The 15,566-nt window shown below is 39.7% G+C and overlaps 1 protein-coding gene across 5 annotated transcripts in view; it reads right to left on the reverse strand.

Moving 5' to 3' along the window:
• agap3 (ArfGAP with GTPase domain, ankyrin repeat and PH domain 3) overlaps positions 1–15,566 on the reverse strand; it is a 146,413-nt gene that overhangs the window by 49,175 nt on the left and 81,672 nt on the right. For 3 of the 5 annotated variants that reach the window (XM_014029945.1, XM_014029937.1, XM_014029930.1), the window contains exons 4-9: positions 14,341–14,426; positions 10,978–11,119; positions 10,698–10,832; positions 6,745–6,872; positions 6,370–6,525; positions 1,226–1,309 (exon numbers count right to left, since the gene is read on the reverse strand). In XM_014029945.1, coding sequence (XP_013885399.1) covers positions 1,226–1,309; positions 6,370–6,525; positions 6,745–6,872; positions 10,698–10,832; positions 10,978–11,119; positions 14,341–14,426 — 731 coding nt within the window. Of the gene's footprint in view, positions 1–1,225; positions 1,310–2,245; positions 5,934–6,369; positions 6,526–6,744; positions 6,873–10,697; positions 10,833–10,977; positions 11,120–14,340; positions 14,427–15,566 lie in introns of those variants that run through there. The other 2 variants (XM_014029953.1, XM_014029962.1) reach the window with 2 other exon arrangements.

Raw genomic sequence — 15,566 nt, forward strand, 5'->3', positions numbered from 1 at the left:
ATCATCATCCACGCACATGTCATCGGATAGATACTGTATTGTAATAAATACAAAGGGATGTTTCTGATTGAGCACGGAGGCTTGAAAGCATCACCCTGCTATTATTTCTGCTGGACTGAAGCCCTGGCAATTTTCTTCCAAAAGGAATGAGGAGGTCTGGCAGAAAAGACGGACATTATCCAGTATCATCAGCAGGTAAAGAGGATAATACAAGGATACTGACCCATTTTAAAAAGCCCTCATATAATCAGGAGTGATTACTAATCAATCTGTTCGTTACTTCTCCTCAGGATATCTTTACAAAAAAACGATTCTTACTTTGGCATTTAACTCCATCTTCACAACTCTACAACTGGTCTTATTTATTGTTATAAAGATGGTAAAAGCAATATAACATGGGAAATAAAACTATTTAAAAAGATATACATTTTTTTTCAAGATAACGCAATTTGTCTTTTTGATGCGTTTTAAAAATAAAAGTTGTGTAAAAAGTGTTAATCATTTAATGTATTATAATGTACATATTCTAATAAAAAATTTAGTGCATAAAATAGGCTCTTTGGAACATCATTGAAACATTTCAGCAGATTATTGCTGTCTAAGCTGATTATTTCAGCAGGCATGAACAATCGTTTAAGCCAAATTTCAACCTACATAAATTTGCAAGCAATCAAAATTTAAACAACCCTTACACATATTATTTTTGTTTCAATAAAATCAATTCAAGAAAGGAAAAAAAGCAAAGAAATGCAACATTAACTAATATTAAACTTGTCATTTTAAGCACAGTACATGGGTTTGATCAGTTTGTTAATTAAAGCTTTAATACGCTAATACAAAATGTAATTTTGTAATGAACACTTGAGGAAAAAACGTTTTATTACAAAAAGACAGGTCTTCAAAAAAATTACAAGGGATGTAAAATTAGACAGTTTATCACTAACACTTTAACAATAATTCTAATTAAATTGTGTTTTCAGCTATTAAAATAAATTCTTGTTCACAAGTGTTTGMTTTACACAAATGGCACTACTGTTGCGTTTGTGCTTCCATTCAAGCATGTATTATGTTTTGTCACCATCTAGTGGCTGAAACAAGAAACTGTTGTGACTAAATTTTATATCACAAACTTTAAAAACCTGTTTCATCTTAAACAAAGAATTCATACTTACCCTGGGGATAATTGGAAATGAAAGTAAAAAAAAAGATGAGTGAAACTGCTCACCTGTTTGATAGGTATGGCCCTCCCACTGCCTATGCTGTCTGTTTTACTCTCAACGCTCTTTGCCTGTTCACTGCCTTTCCGCGACTGCAAGAGAACAAGAGGAGTCAGTCAGAAACCAAGAGGACACACAGGAGATGGGGCAGTGGTGGAAGCTGTGGGGTGGGTGTAGTTTTGTATGTTGTTGGGGGGGGGCGCGAGTGGGTGAGGCAGATAGACTGGGGGTCAGGAAGGTGAGGGGCATTTGTGTTTATGAGGATCTGCGATACTTGTGGTGAAACTCAGCATTGCAAAAGAAAGAAATAAAAGTAAATAAAAAGCTCCAAACGAACAAACAAGCAAACCAGCAGAACATTCAGCAGTAACACCAACGTGCAAGTTAAAAAATCAAAATCAAATAAGAGACCAAAACAAGACCACACCAGACACATCTCAACACAGAGGAGACCAAAGGACGACCAAACATTGAGTCATGACTCAGCCCTGAAACCCTTCGGGAGATCCTTTCCTCTGTTTGACACCCAGAGCGGGCCCTTAGTGGACCTGCAGGCCAACTGCTGCACTACCCAGAGAAGCGTCAGCTGTCACATTAATTCATAATTATGGCTTTTTCAGCATTAAATGTATTTTTAGTGATAGGAGAGAAAGGAACAGTGGTTATTATTAATAAAGCTCAAGTACAAGCAGCTTCCTCCAATATTTCACCTGCAAAAACCTTATAGGACATGAAGCATTTTGCAAATAAAACAAAGTCAAAGTCAAAGAATTCAAAATAATCAACAGGATGAATTCTGGTACAACCTGTGAATGAAAAATAAAAGTTAAGAAAAAGTTGTTAAACATTAAAAAAAATTAAATTAAAAGTCATTTAATCATAGCCTTCCCACCCCGACACAAAGAGATGAGACACAGGTAGGGACAAACATGAGTGTGCATGGTCTCACTCAGAACATGAGAAATGTCCAGTCACCAATGAAGAAGAGGTAGAATTTGAGTTCAAGTAAACCAACTCTGACGTTAAGATTTTTTTTCCAACATTTTATTTTATTAATTTTTTAAATGATGACTTGTTTAGCCTCTATACAGACACCATACAAAGCAAGTCACAAATTCACTTCAAAATATTCAACAGATTGAGCCAAACATTGCAGTTCCCACAAAATATAGGATGGACAGTAAAGGCATTATTTCATATATTTGTATGTACCTTTTATAGAGTAGCATTGTAAATAAAATACAATACAAGATATACATCAGTCTATTTTTTTCGTCAATCCCTTCAATGGTAGAAAAGCGATTATGCAAGAGTTCATAATCTCTGTACCAAACCCAAAATGAGAAAAAATAAAAACCTAATAAATGAAATAAATAAAAAACGTAAAATGCAAGGAAAAAAAGAGGAAATGAAAAAACAATATAACATTTAACTACATTCATACAAGTCGGTGCAAACCAGTTTCATTTGATGGCAACTTTCAGTGTCATATCTCTTTGCAAGATCCCCAAAAATCCTGACATTCTGTGCTAATATTTTTATGAAGGCCTTCATAAAATCTCCCCCGATACTACTCTAATCTAAAATACCTGTAGATCATACATTTACACCACATTTTGTAGTTGTTGGTGAACACGTATATTATGAAATCAAAACCAACTAAACAAAGAAAAGAAAGAGAAATGAAAAGAAACAACTTGGCACCTCTAGTCCTTGAGTCCTCATATAGGAAAAAAAGGCAGTGTGATGTCATGTAAGGATCGGTTGTGTCCTTTAGGTGGCTGGATAACAGTTCCAAGAGTGACTTGACTGTACAGTGTGTTTTTGTATGGCAAGTTTGAGTGRGCGCACAAGGTGGGGGCAGGCAAAAAAAGGTGGGATGGGGGGCATTTCCAAAAGAGTCCCTACAGTCTGTCTCTCTAGAAGAGATTTAACAGTCTACTTTAAGTGCACTCCGATGGACTCGACTAGGCTGCGTTAGACGCAAAGGTCCTATCGTTTCCATGCGCCTTATCCTAAATGTTGATAAAGCACTTAGGGTAAAGCGGCAAAGAGCTGTAAGTCCTCAACCAATAATCTCCTCTCTATCAGGTCTGGCAAAGCAGGGGGACTCTTTATTTTAAACCATCATGCTTCTTCTAATTCGGAAGGAGTTGGAAAGCCCTTTTTGTTGAAGAAAGGTTGGAAACAGAAGCACAAATCTGCAAATATTAAAAAACAGTGTCAAATGGTTATTATTTTTTTTGTTGTTTTATTTATGTTCTGTCTCATATGTGGAGATCCAGTAACAAGATAAGAGACTAGAGGATGAAATGGAGAAAACGCTGAATGGCAGACACCAATAAATAGGTTGATTTTAAAAAAAGGGAATGAAGCGGAATGGATTTAAGTATAAAAAATGGCATATTATTGATCTGAAGTCTTAACAGTGTGCTTTTCAACACAAAAAAGTACAGACAGGGCCTGAAGACAACGCAAGACCACAGACAAGTTAGAAAAACTTTAGTTTTTGACCATGGAAGCACTAGGAAAGAATAATAATGTGTGCTGCACTGACACCTAGTGGCCAAGAGCAGTTATGGTCAAAACTGGCTTGAAATGATTGTGATTGATAAAACTGAATGTGAAGGTGGTGAAAAGACAAAGTGAATAGATTTATTGATGTAAAAGTTTGTTTTTTTTTTTACTTACTTTAAAGCAACCAATTTTTTTCTTTTTAATTAATACGAAGAGGGGGCTTTTCTGGAAGTGGTTGAAATTGGACCAAATGTCTAAGCCTAAAACTGATGTCTTGCACTCATAGTTCTTAACTTAAAAAAAAAGTTCACAGCAACATACGTGTCTTTATTTGAAGAGTCCCAGTGCCAGTGCCATGAGTTTAAAACACTTAGCTCTAATTTCTAACTGGACTGGACATATTGTGCCAGTGACAATTTAGGGAATATTTTCTGCCTTTATTTCTTTTTCCAGAATCAACAAAAAGTCAACAATCTCTCACCATTTTCCAGGACAGTTAAAGAACTTGTAATAGATATTTTTTTGGGGGGAGGTGGACATGGCTAGACAGGCGACATCCTCGACACTGTCGTGCTGATGAAACTTTTTTTCTTCCTGTCATTCTGTAAAATGGCATGAAGACTTTTTTGTGTGTGTGTGTGTGTGTGCTGCAAGTCTTCGTCTCCTGAGCCCATCCCACTCTTCAAGTGTCACTGAAGAAACGTCGACATTGCCCAGTACACTTTCCTCCGTCCTCCTTCCTTCTTCCTTCCTTCCCGTTACCCTCCCCCTCCTCCCACCCTCGGCTCGCCGCTCTTCAGAAGGTCATGAGCTGAAACTCCCGCTCGGCTTGCCACTCGGGCACCCACACCGGGTAGGTGGCGTGCTTCGGCATCTCCATGACGCGGACGGGGAGAGGCTCATTTCTCTGGTGGACATGGTTAGTCACTACCTAGCAGGGGGGGAAGGGAGACAACAAGGGGAGCTAGCACCAGCCTATACTGCTCGGAGGCCACAAAAACCTGCGGCTCCCACAGCAGCTGGGGTAAAAGGAACAAGGCAGTAGGAAGAAAGAAAAAAAACAGAAGGGGGGGGGGGGACAGATAGGAACAGAGATAGCTACAAAGAGAAAGGAGAGGTCCAGAGGTGAGGGGAGAGAAACGGGGKGGGGGGGGGGGTGTAAAGGTGGGCAAAGTGCAGATGTGCTGGAGGGAATTAGGAGAAGGTACATCTCACAGAGCCAGATCTGTCTCATGAAGCTCAGAACATTTTCTGAGCAAACTTTTTTATTTTTCTGCTTTAAAAACTGCGTTTCTGGTTAGACAAACTATAAAAATAGAAATTTTCAACGATGTTTTTAATGTAAATATCTGCGTGCACATCGTAGACCCAAGAGGTGGAGAAATTGCGACAGTGAATCTAATCACGGGTGCTCACCTTTTGGTTTGCCGACTGCRCTTGGATCCAAAATCCCACCAACAATGACATCAGCTGAACTAGTTTGCTCTGATTTAGTCATTATTAAGCTTTGATGATGAGTTGAAAATAAGAAACAACAGTAAATAATGTAAAAAAAAAWTTTTTTTWAAAAACGGACGCCACTAGTTTTGGGACAGTCTGGCCTGATTTGAGAACTTTTGCCTTCCTTTTTTTCCTTTTTGTTTTGAGCTTGTTGAGGCTCAGATCTGACTGTGCAAGACTGGAAAAGGCTTCGCTTCAAACAAGAAGGCTATAACAAAGAGAGAGAGAGAGGTGAAGGGAGAGGAGGAGAAAGAGAGGACAGGCAGAGGAAGAGCGTAGAGGCTACAAGTATAAGACGAGCTCAGGTAAATTAGAGTGGTTAGTGCACACATATGCTACTGGTCAGAGCAGAGGGTAAATATGACAGGACACGGGGTGGCGGGGTGGGGTAAAGAGCAGGCAGACAGGGGCTGGGGTGCTAAGTGTTGCAGCTAATCTTGGTGATCGAAACCAAATGTGAGCCAGAATGGAAATATAGGGGTGGAGGACGGGGCGCTATCTGGATTCAGCAGGAGGATGAGTGGCTGGAGGATACAGATGTGCCTTATTAGCAGTGTGTAAACAGGCCACAAAGTTGGCTGGGATTTGTTTATTCTTTGTTTTGTTTTGTTTGTTTTAGTTCTGCTTGGTGGGGCAGGAGAAGCTCTGATTTGTTGCTGCCATCTCTCCGCAACAAGGAGGTCACTGAAAAGAAAGGATCTAGCAAAAATAAGAGGGGTGGGGGATGGGAGGTCAAAGACTTAGAGAGCGAAGAGGGCCTAGTTTGTAATGGGTGAGATGAGCAACTACATCCAATTAGAAAAGTATAAATGACAAGAAGATAATTGATGTTTAATACCACAGTGCTTATCTTTGATATTTGCTTCAAGGCTGATTATTTTTGGAGCATACTAGGGATCTAAAACAATATCTGTAAGTCTTTTTTCTCCTTAGCTCGTGATGCTGTGTGAACAAGATGCTGTCTTTGCCTGACTCAAGAGGCAGGAGCGGTGGCTTTGATGCCTTTTTTTTCTAAGCTACCTGTCTCCCTCTAGTGGTAAAACAAAAAATAAATAAATAAAAGTGAGCCTGGCAACATTTCCTCCTCCTAGTAGTGCGAGTGGGTGTTGCTTTGCATCAGCTGTCGCATACTTACTGTGAAAATGTTGGAGCGGCGCTTCGACTGCTTACGGATGGGCGTGGGCGTGTTGGAGGCAGCGATGGTCTCGATGCGCATCTCCCGCTGGCTTATGCTGGGGGTGGAGGGAACGGAGGAGGAGTAGTCGCTGAACGCACCCCCGCCATTGGCTGCCTGGGGGAGCGAGAGAAATTAGGAGGAACCGACGGAATCGGAGAAGAGGGAGGGAGGAGAGGAGAGGAGGAATGTAAAAAAAATGGAACGAGAGGTCAGTTCAGGATAAAGCGATACGTGCATCATTTCCCACACCTAAAAAGTGAGCAATCATCATCAGAGTGCACACACACAACATAATTGCATGTGATAAGTATAATGACAGTGTGAGGGTCTTACCTGGTTAATGTGAACAGAGGGGATGGATGCAGCTGGCACTGATGAGTGGCTGGGAGAGTTAGGGAGGGATTTACAGGGACCAATAGAGAGCTGCTGCTTTTTCCTCATGGCCACAACTTTCTGGGCAACTGGAGGAAAAACACCAACAGACTGTTAATGGGGGGTTTTATGCAGAAAGAGCCAGTAATGTAGTCAACATGTGTTCCTGTACATTGTTTCCAATGGACGATAGCAATCTGCAACACATCCACCATGTGATAACTTTGATTAGACACAAGGATTTTGTTGTGATTGCAACTGGGTGGTAAATCTAGTCAGCAGTTATTAATCGGTCATTGTTTTCACTTCTATAGACCTATTGGTTTTCGTGCAAATCTGTTGTCTTCCTTCTTTTCTGTGTTGTTCTTATTTCAGTAAAATTGACTGGGGGATAATTATTAGCTCCCTGTGTGCTCATAAATATTGGGTTTGGGTCACTCAGCAGCGCAGAAGCTTCACCTTTGACGAACTTTTCAGTGTCTTTTCATCAAAGAAAATATATAGAATCGCTCATGTCAGCCTAGGTCATGTTCACATGTGCAAAACTGTATGCATAGATTATATATTGAGTTTTATAGTGACAGTGTATGTTTTTGTCACTAACTGTCCCAGAACTATATCATCAAATTTCCATTTTGGTTTATATGATGATCTATGGTTTGATGAAAGTTGAAAGTAAATAAATAAATAAATAAATAAATAAATAAATAAATAAATAAATAAATAAATAAATAGATTTATGGCCATTAGGAAATAGGAAGCATTGTTTTTCTGTAGAGGTAATGAGGAGAATGGCCACTGAGAAAGGCTTAAAGGGGCAATATCATGTAAAATCAACTTTTTTGAGTTTTATATCATGTGATAATGTTATAATCTCATAAAAAACATGCCCAAAGCCTTGCTCTGACTCATTCATGCATAATTTGGAAACCCTGCAGCGTTTTTAGGCAGCCATGCTGAGGAGCAAAATGACAGATGGGGACCAGAAACGCCTTTTGGGACCAGAAACGCCCCTGGGATGTGTCTTTAAGCCGAGCTTCCTCATGGCAGAGCGCCCCACTCCTCCCCACACACTCCGCCCATGACTCCTCCAGGCTCTCAGGTGAAACTGAAAGTAAAACCTAACTGTCTGCTGAGCTCTCAACATTAGTTCTCACTCAGTGAAGCTCTTTTCAGATTAAAAATACCTTTGAGGAAATGTATTTTCAGATGCCAAGTAAACTGCATCATGGCACCCGTCACCCCTCCCCGCACCGAAATGGGCGAGACAGAGGCGGAAGGTGGTTCTTAAATAGACAGAGGCCAATTTCAAGGCATTTAGAAGAGGAAGTGATGACAAGATGTTTATTTTCTATTTAAACATAAAAACATCATTTTAATAACAGCTAAAGGTGACATAGATACTTTATTATGGTATAGTATTTAAATATATGCATGAGATATACATAATATTGCCCCTTTTAAAATAATGCTTTGTTACATCATTAGTTTTATTTTTTAAGCAAAACACAGAATGTCACAACTCTTGACTAGAAGGAGATCTAATGATTTGATTGATTGTTACCATGAAAGAAAGACAAAAATAAATAAATGCTGATGCTAATAAAATATTATTCATTGTGTGTTTGTGTCCAAATGACTGGCTGTTAGCTTAGATAGTCTATGATGCAAATTCAAATTTATTTTTATTTATTAAACAGTGATATCATAAAAACTGAAGGTAACATATAGATACCTGATTTTGCTACGAAATTTTGAACTATGAGCTTGGAAAATTACCCCCCCCCCCCACACACACACTTTTTTAAATTAAATTCACAGCAAGTAATCACTGAGCGCACATCTGTAACTGATTAACATTTTTAAATCAACCTGATTCAAGATGGTTGCCACAACTAGTTAGCAAACACAAAAACTGGCCACAACTCAGCCAGTTTGACAAATGTTGAGCTAAACTTTAGTTTGGTAGTAGCTGAGAGTCATCCCAGCAAACAGATTGCATGAGCTCTTTCTTTAAAAACTTTGACATGCAAGGCAGCGGACAGTATGAATGGTTTCAGGATCATTTTACGTAGTTATTAAACTGAAACAGACTACATGCATTTTGTTTGTGCTGCAGCCCTTTAGATGCTCTTATGTAAYGATTTATGTCCCTATTTTTCTTCTATTTCCTGTAAGCGTCGGAGCATGTGAGACCTTGTAAAAGTACTTCACATCATGACGGCTGCCGATGTTAGCTTTGGTGCTATTATAGCAGTTTTCTCTCAAGTCTTGTCAATGTGGTTAAAGAACAATAAAACAATAACAACAAAAAACTACATTCATAACAAATTAGGTCATTTGTTTCCTAGTCAGATAATAAATATTGTCTTCCGTGTGTACATCACTACAGAAAAAAAAAAGATAAAGATAACTATTTGCAGAAAAAGCTACAATAAAAATAAAACCTGCAGTTGTGTCCTGTGCTTCACTGATCCCTACAGTCTGCTTTTGGCCAAATGAGACTATTGTAACCATGTGAACGGCTCAATTGGCTTTGCAGCATGTGAGACCCCCCTATTTAATTCACAGCACACTTGTCTGGGTGGAGTGGGGAGGAGGTGTCGTTCACGGCTGCGTGACGTGAATTAGCATTGAGGGAAGGAGAGGAATGATCTGAAGCCGCATCGACAGCTGGGACCACAACGCCCGACTGCCTGCTGTAGCATGGCAAATACAGAGAGAAGGCAACAGTTCTACACAGTGACTTCTTCAGACGCCCAGCACTCTTTTAATTATTTCAAATTGGGCTTCAGGAAGCAATTAAGGCAGGAAGGGAAGACAGCATGGCTGTGAAATGCGCAAATGCATTGACAGTCACTGAGATGCACAGTGAACGCTGCACCACACATTCAGATGTTTTCTGAATGGATGACAGACTTTCAAAAGAGCTGCAGCTTTGGGGGATAATGTGCCAAAGCTATAGCTCCTACGTTTCCAAATAGAAGTTTCTTTATATCAATTATGAATTCCCTGAAAAATGTAAGCGTTCCTACCTACTTTAGAGAAATTTTATTTAGCCTAGAGATAAAGCATTTCAATTTTTGCTAATGCACTCGGCACTAATTTGTCTTTAGCTTAGAATACCACGTTTGCATTCATTATTTTGCTTTCATAATTAATTGCTGCAGCAATGACAATTTTAAAAGTTAAATTTTTAATACCACAGTATGTAACAAGTGGAGTGTGGTTAATGGGAACAAAACATTACCTTGGCAATTATGGCTCCAAAAAGCAACCCGTAGAAACATTCATGCACGTTATTGTTGCCAACAACTGTTCTAAGTGTTTTGTTAGTTTTGCTGAATTACACATTTTCAAGGTAAATCTATAGTGTATAGTTAAATATGGGGGCAAAACAGATGAATCAGTATAAAATTACTAGTTCTTGTAATCACTTGGATTAAAATGGAGGGATGCGAAGACACATCCAAGAGGTTCTCCTATCATTCACAAAAAATCTGCAGTATTAAAACTTGCAACAAAGTGGAAATATTATGCTTGCATATCTTTTTTCCATGTTTAAATAATTCAGTTGGGGTTTATATAAACTGGAACTGTTATGGTTTGGTCTGAATTCCTCCTCATTGTAACTCCACAAGCCCCTCTTTCACCCCTTTTCTAAAGTCCGTCTCGTTTTGATTCTGTCCCTTTAAATCCAAATGAGGTGCTTCACACCCCTGTTCAAATGTTTAAATGAGTAATAAAAACAATTCTGACCCAGGATTCATGTACAGGCTAATGGGATGAGCTAATATGTTTAATTGGGTTTGACTGATGTCTTCAGTTCCAGGTTGTGTTATTTTATTGAAAACCCACATCTCCTCTTCCCGTCAAACCCATCTGTACTTGCTGTAAAAGAGTCCCCCTCTCACCATCCTGGAAGACTCTCTCCACATTCAGGCCATAGGTGGAGCAGGTCTCGTAGTATGTGCAGCGCTTCAGGTCATTTGATAATTTTCTGGCCCGGGCGTCATCAATCACTCTGGGGTTGGCAGCACTGATTGCATCTAACAGAACAAGGCAGGAGAAGAGCATCAATCAAACTCAAGTGTCGGACGGCGCAGAAACACTGAATACCTCTCGGTGAGAGGTATTAATACTTCCAATATGGAGGATGTAACATGAGACGTATACGTATCAGACGTAGCACACCTTGTGTTCCAACAAGGACCATGGGCACCTCAGCTGTGTTTCTGTAGCTGGATAGGCGCAGAAAGTAATTGTAGACTGTCTGAAAGCTGATCTCGTCCTCCAGGCTAAAGACAAAAACCACGGCGTCCACCCAGGCAGCAAACTTAAGTTAGGGAAGAGACAGCGTGAGACATAAATCTTATTAGTGTCCTGTTAAGAATAAGCTCGTACATCATCTATTTGCAGAAGATTCACTCAGGAAACACGTGTCTTTTGTCGTTGATGAAAGCTTAGACTGGCATCAAAAATACTGAAAGCTCTAAAATAATTTATTAGTCTAAAAATTGCAGACTGAATAAAAAAGACTAAATAAATTTCTTTAGAGAAAACACAGAGTAATTCTGATCACGTCAGTGTACTTTACAATTACAGCCAGAAGGGGGCAGTATTGGAACATGCAATTCTCAATGACTGCCTCAGTTTGAGACAAAGTACCATGAAGAAATGACACAAAGTGATTTTACATTTCCACTAATGCTACATGTTTTTCTTCACACTTGCTGTTAACTTACTTTTGTACTATAAATGTCCAGAATCTTTATTATGGGAATGATCAAACAGTGAAGAAACCTTTATTTTCCTTTAAATAATAATAAAAAAAGAATCAATATCTCCTCTGGGAAGAACGTTCTGCTTAATGTGCAGAAGTGGTACCAATGACAATCAAATGACAAATCATTTCTCAGCACTGCGTTCTTCTTCTTTAGCTTTCACAGTTTCCTATCGGCCACAAAGTGAAAGGCAAATGAAGCCTTCCAGCTACAACTCCGAGTGGGAACATAATGAAGGCCTTTAATTATGCCACTAATTATACAGGCAGCTGACAACTGAGCCAAACTCATATCTATTCCCTGATCTCAGTGTGCATAATGCAAGTGTAAATCAGAGTTTTGTCCTGGAAAGGCATCAGTAGCTGTGAAAAAAAAAAGCTGGAAGGTAAATATAACAGCAAAAACATGGAAGCTTGTGAATGAATCCAGCAGTTCTGCATGTTCTTTCCAGGGCGGGGCTCTGATACTTCAGCAACGATCGAGTCCAAGAATTACATTTGAAATTGTTTTATCGTTATATTTTTGTTTTATATGAATATTTTATTTCTATTTATTTTTCTGCTTTAACCTTCAGTACTCTTTTCTGTCCCTCACACGTGTTCATGTTCAAGCAGTTTGTCTCATAAACTCAGTCCTTAAACCTGTCCATMTTCCCCACTCCTGCTGCAGATCTCTGTATCGCTGTTAGAATCCAWCTGGCTCCTGTTTTATTTGATTTTATTTTTTTCATCTGTTGCACCATCTTCCTAACCTATAACTGCGCTCCTTTCTTTGCAAACAGTTCTCTCGGATTCTTGCAGGCGCGGCCACAAATCGCCCTCTTCACTCTGCCTGTGTTTTCTTCTTTGCCTTCCCTTTTCAACCCCCTTCTTCACCTGATCCCAGCTATCTATACCCTTCTAGCAGCCCCATCTTGCCAGTGTTTTTGCTAGCAGCCTTACTACAACAGTTTTGTTATTCTGCTCTCCAAACGTACCTCAGACTTTCTGAAGCACTTCGGAAAATAAATATGGTTCCAAACAAGGACATAACCGTTGGTCTGCCATTGTGGGGTTATGCAGCTGTGTTCTTAACCAGTTCATTTCTATTGTGGTAAGGCCCTGTCACACTGGACAACTTATGAAACCTTTTTTATGTCTAAATTGCTATTAAAAGTTATATATTTGATCAATTTGTTCGAATTACATTATGTACACACTGAAAAGAAGCTTCCTGTTGATTTTTTTTTTCAATTCCATCTTCAATGTAGATGTTTTTAAAATGTTCATAAGTTGGAATAAGTTGTCTGGTGTGACAGGGCCTTTAGAACCAATGATGTCATTTTAGGTGGGGGGGGGGTATAATGACTGGATCAAATTATTGTGGGGGTCATAACCCCTCTAACCCCCCCTGCAAATCAAATTATGCCCATCATTCCAAACGTCATAAGATAATTTTGTCAGATAATACTGTGCTTTTTTTCTTCATGACTTACTCTGGACTGTAAAAGTACAAATCATGTGCCATTCTTGCAAAGTAACTGTTATGGAAATATTTATTTAACAAAGACAGAAATGCGTGGTCCAAGAATAAAAAGGTACTCCGTGGAAATGATCAGCTGAGTTTTATTGCAACAACAGGAACATAGAGAACAACATAGAGCAATCAGACTGTCCCCCTGGTCGAGGCCTCATATTTACTGTTTAACAAACATTATGTCATCTTAATAAAGCAAGATTTCATTCTAATGAACTGTTCGGTCAAGGGAAAACACAAAGATAAACACAAATGATATTTAAGAATGAACAGCATGTCATGAAAGCCTAGGTCATTAAAGTATGCCATGAATTACTGGCTTAAACCTAAAAGTAATATTTCCATTACACTCTTTCTGTCTTTGTTAAATAAATCTTTCAAAAACAGTAATGCAACTTCACATTGCACAATAATGCAAACTTTAATATGACTCCTACTTGAATTCAAAAAGTCTAATGTTTGGTCCAGAAAAGTTGCTTAAATGCGAACAAGAAGCAAGGGTGGGTGCAGCCTCTGCGGAGTATTAAAAGGGCGTGCTAGCATGTTTTAAGAGCTTGACGTCGACGGTTGGTACAAAACCCATGTGTGTGAGGGATTGGCCGCTTTGTAAAACAGATGTAACAAAGTGGAGTGTGTAGGAAGGAGCAGATAAAACTTGTGTGTGGAGCTTCGCCCAAATGAAGGATGGCACAGCTCTGTATGGGAGAGGGAGTCCTCGTAGCAGGGAAGACACATCAAAATGTGTTTTACTGAGATGGCAGCAGAACAGATGGAGAGTTAAAATAAGCCCAGGTTTCAGAGGAGGTTTGATAGGTGACAGTGACAGATCGTTTTTAATTGAGTTCACCTAATGTCCGACGCAAAACTAGGAAAAAAAWAAATAAATAAACGACGACGCTGCTCAAAAATAGTTTGACGGCTGATCTGAAAATGAAATATGTAAAGGAATAGTCTCTTTTCCCCCTACTAAAGATGTACGAGAGCTCAACTTAAATGAAAATTAGTTTTTTTTATATTTCAGGTCCTCATATCGATTGATTCAGTTTTGTCCATTTGGCCACATGATGATTTTGCCCGTGGTGACTCGACCTGTCTTTACCCCGGGGGTCGCAGTCACACATCTCCAAGCGGCCCGGCTGGGAATCCACGATTTGCCTCAAACAGTTTGGGTCAGCATGACGGTTTGTAGACAGTTTCTGCTCGATACGTGTTGCAGCTTCAGAGCAAAGGAAGGGTTTGGAAGAATCTGCACGCTTACCTGCAATTCTGGAGGGCCCCCTTCATCTCTGATGAGAAGTAGGTAGCTCTGACCGTCCACCACGATCTCTTTCTTGAAGCGTCCACCTAAAGACGAAATATTGCAGGGATGAGATTGGAAATTGACTGTTGAGTTGCAATAACTGGCTACAACAGGGTGCCAAAAAAGAGAAAAGATTGCAGCTGTATTTCACACTCAATAACCAGAAGAAAAAAAGATAAATAAGGCAAAAGTCAATACCGAAACACAGCTTGACATGGCTCGTAAAAGTTAGATGCTTAAGTTTAAGAACAGTTTCTCAATTTAGACCTCCTGAATGTGGTGTTGCGTGGATCATATGCCGACGGGAAAACCAGGTCCCTCTGGAGCCAATTACGTGGGGGAGAAATTGCCATTAAGCATGTCTAATGTGCAGCTGCTGAAGGAGCCAGCTCATTGCTCCTATTACTGCACGGCTACAAGTCAGGAAAAGGCCGAACTTTCTCTTTGCAAACATTATCAGGTTGCTTATTCAGTCCTGAAAACTTTCACCRAACGAGCTACAATAAATCTGCAAACAACACAACTTATTACCTTGTAATGAAACAGGTACCCTAACAAAGACTATTCCACTGGATAGAAAAAGGTCCACCGTGATTGTAGAGAGGAAATAACATTTGCCTCCTGTTCAGCCTTGAGTTTGTCTCCCCTTTTCATTTCTTTTTCTGATATAAACGCGTTATCCTTGCCGCCAGCAAAGCCGGCTGCCGATAAGAAGGAGACCAATGGGAGAGCCGCGCAGCAAATCGGAGTCTGCGTATCATTTGAATGGTTTTCGATCCTGTAGAGATTAAAAAGATTCAAATGAGCTAGTTGCAAGGCTAAAGATGCCCTCACATGGAGCGAATACGGTGCCTTTATGAATACCAAAACACGCTGAAAGCAATTTGTCAGAAGTGAATAATGCAAAACTCGGAAAGAGCTCTTGTATTCCTTCCAAACGTGTCCAAAAATCACGCTGAGGATTGAATTTGAACAGACTGGAGCGCACACACTTGCTGCTAAACCAACATATTGAGAGCTAAAGATCTCACACCGTAGAGGGGACGGACCACACAGTAGCTGGGGGCTATCTTTTTTTTTTTTTTCCAAAGGAGGACAGTAGTTCCCTTTCAGTCAATTCACTCGGTACAACATATGTATGGGAACCACGCTCCTGCGTGCCCTGGCTGAAGCCACCTCTAATC

The sequence above is a fragment of the Austrofundulus limnaeus genome, unplaced genomic scaffold (assembly GCF_001266775.1).
Source record: "Austrofundulus limnaeus strain Quisiro unplaced genomic scaffold, Austrofundulus_limnaeus-1.0 Scaffold6, whole genome shotgun sequence".
NCBI lineage: Eukaryota > Metazoa > Chordata > Actinopteri > Cyprinodontiformes > Rivulidae > Austrofundulus > Austrofundulus limnaeus.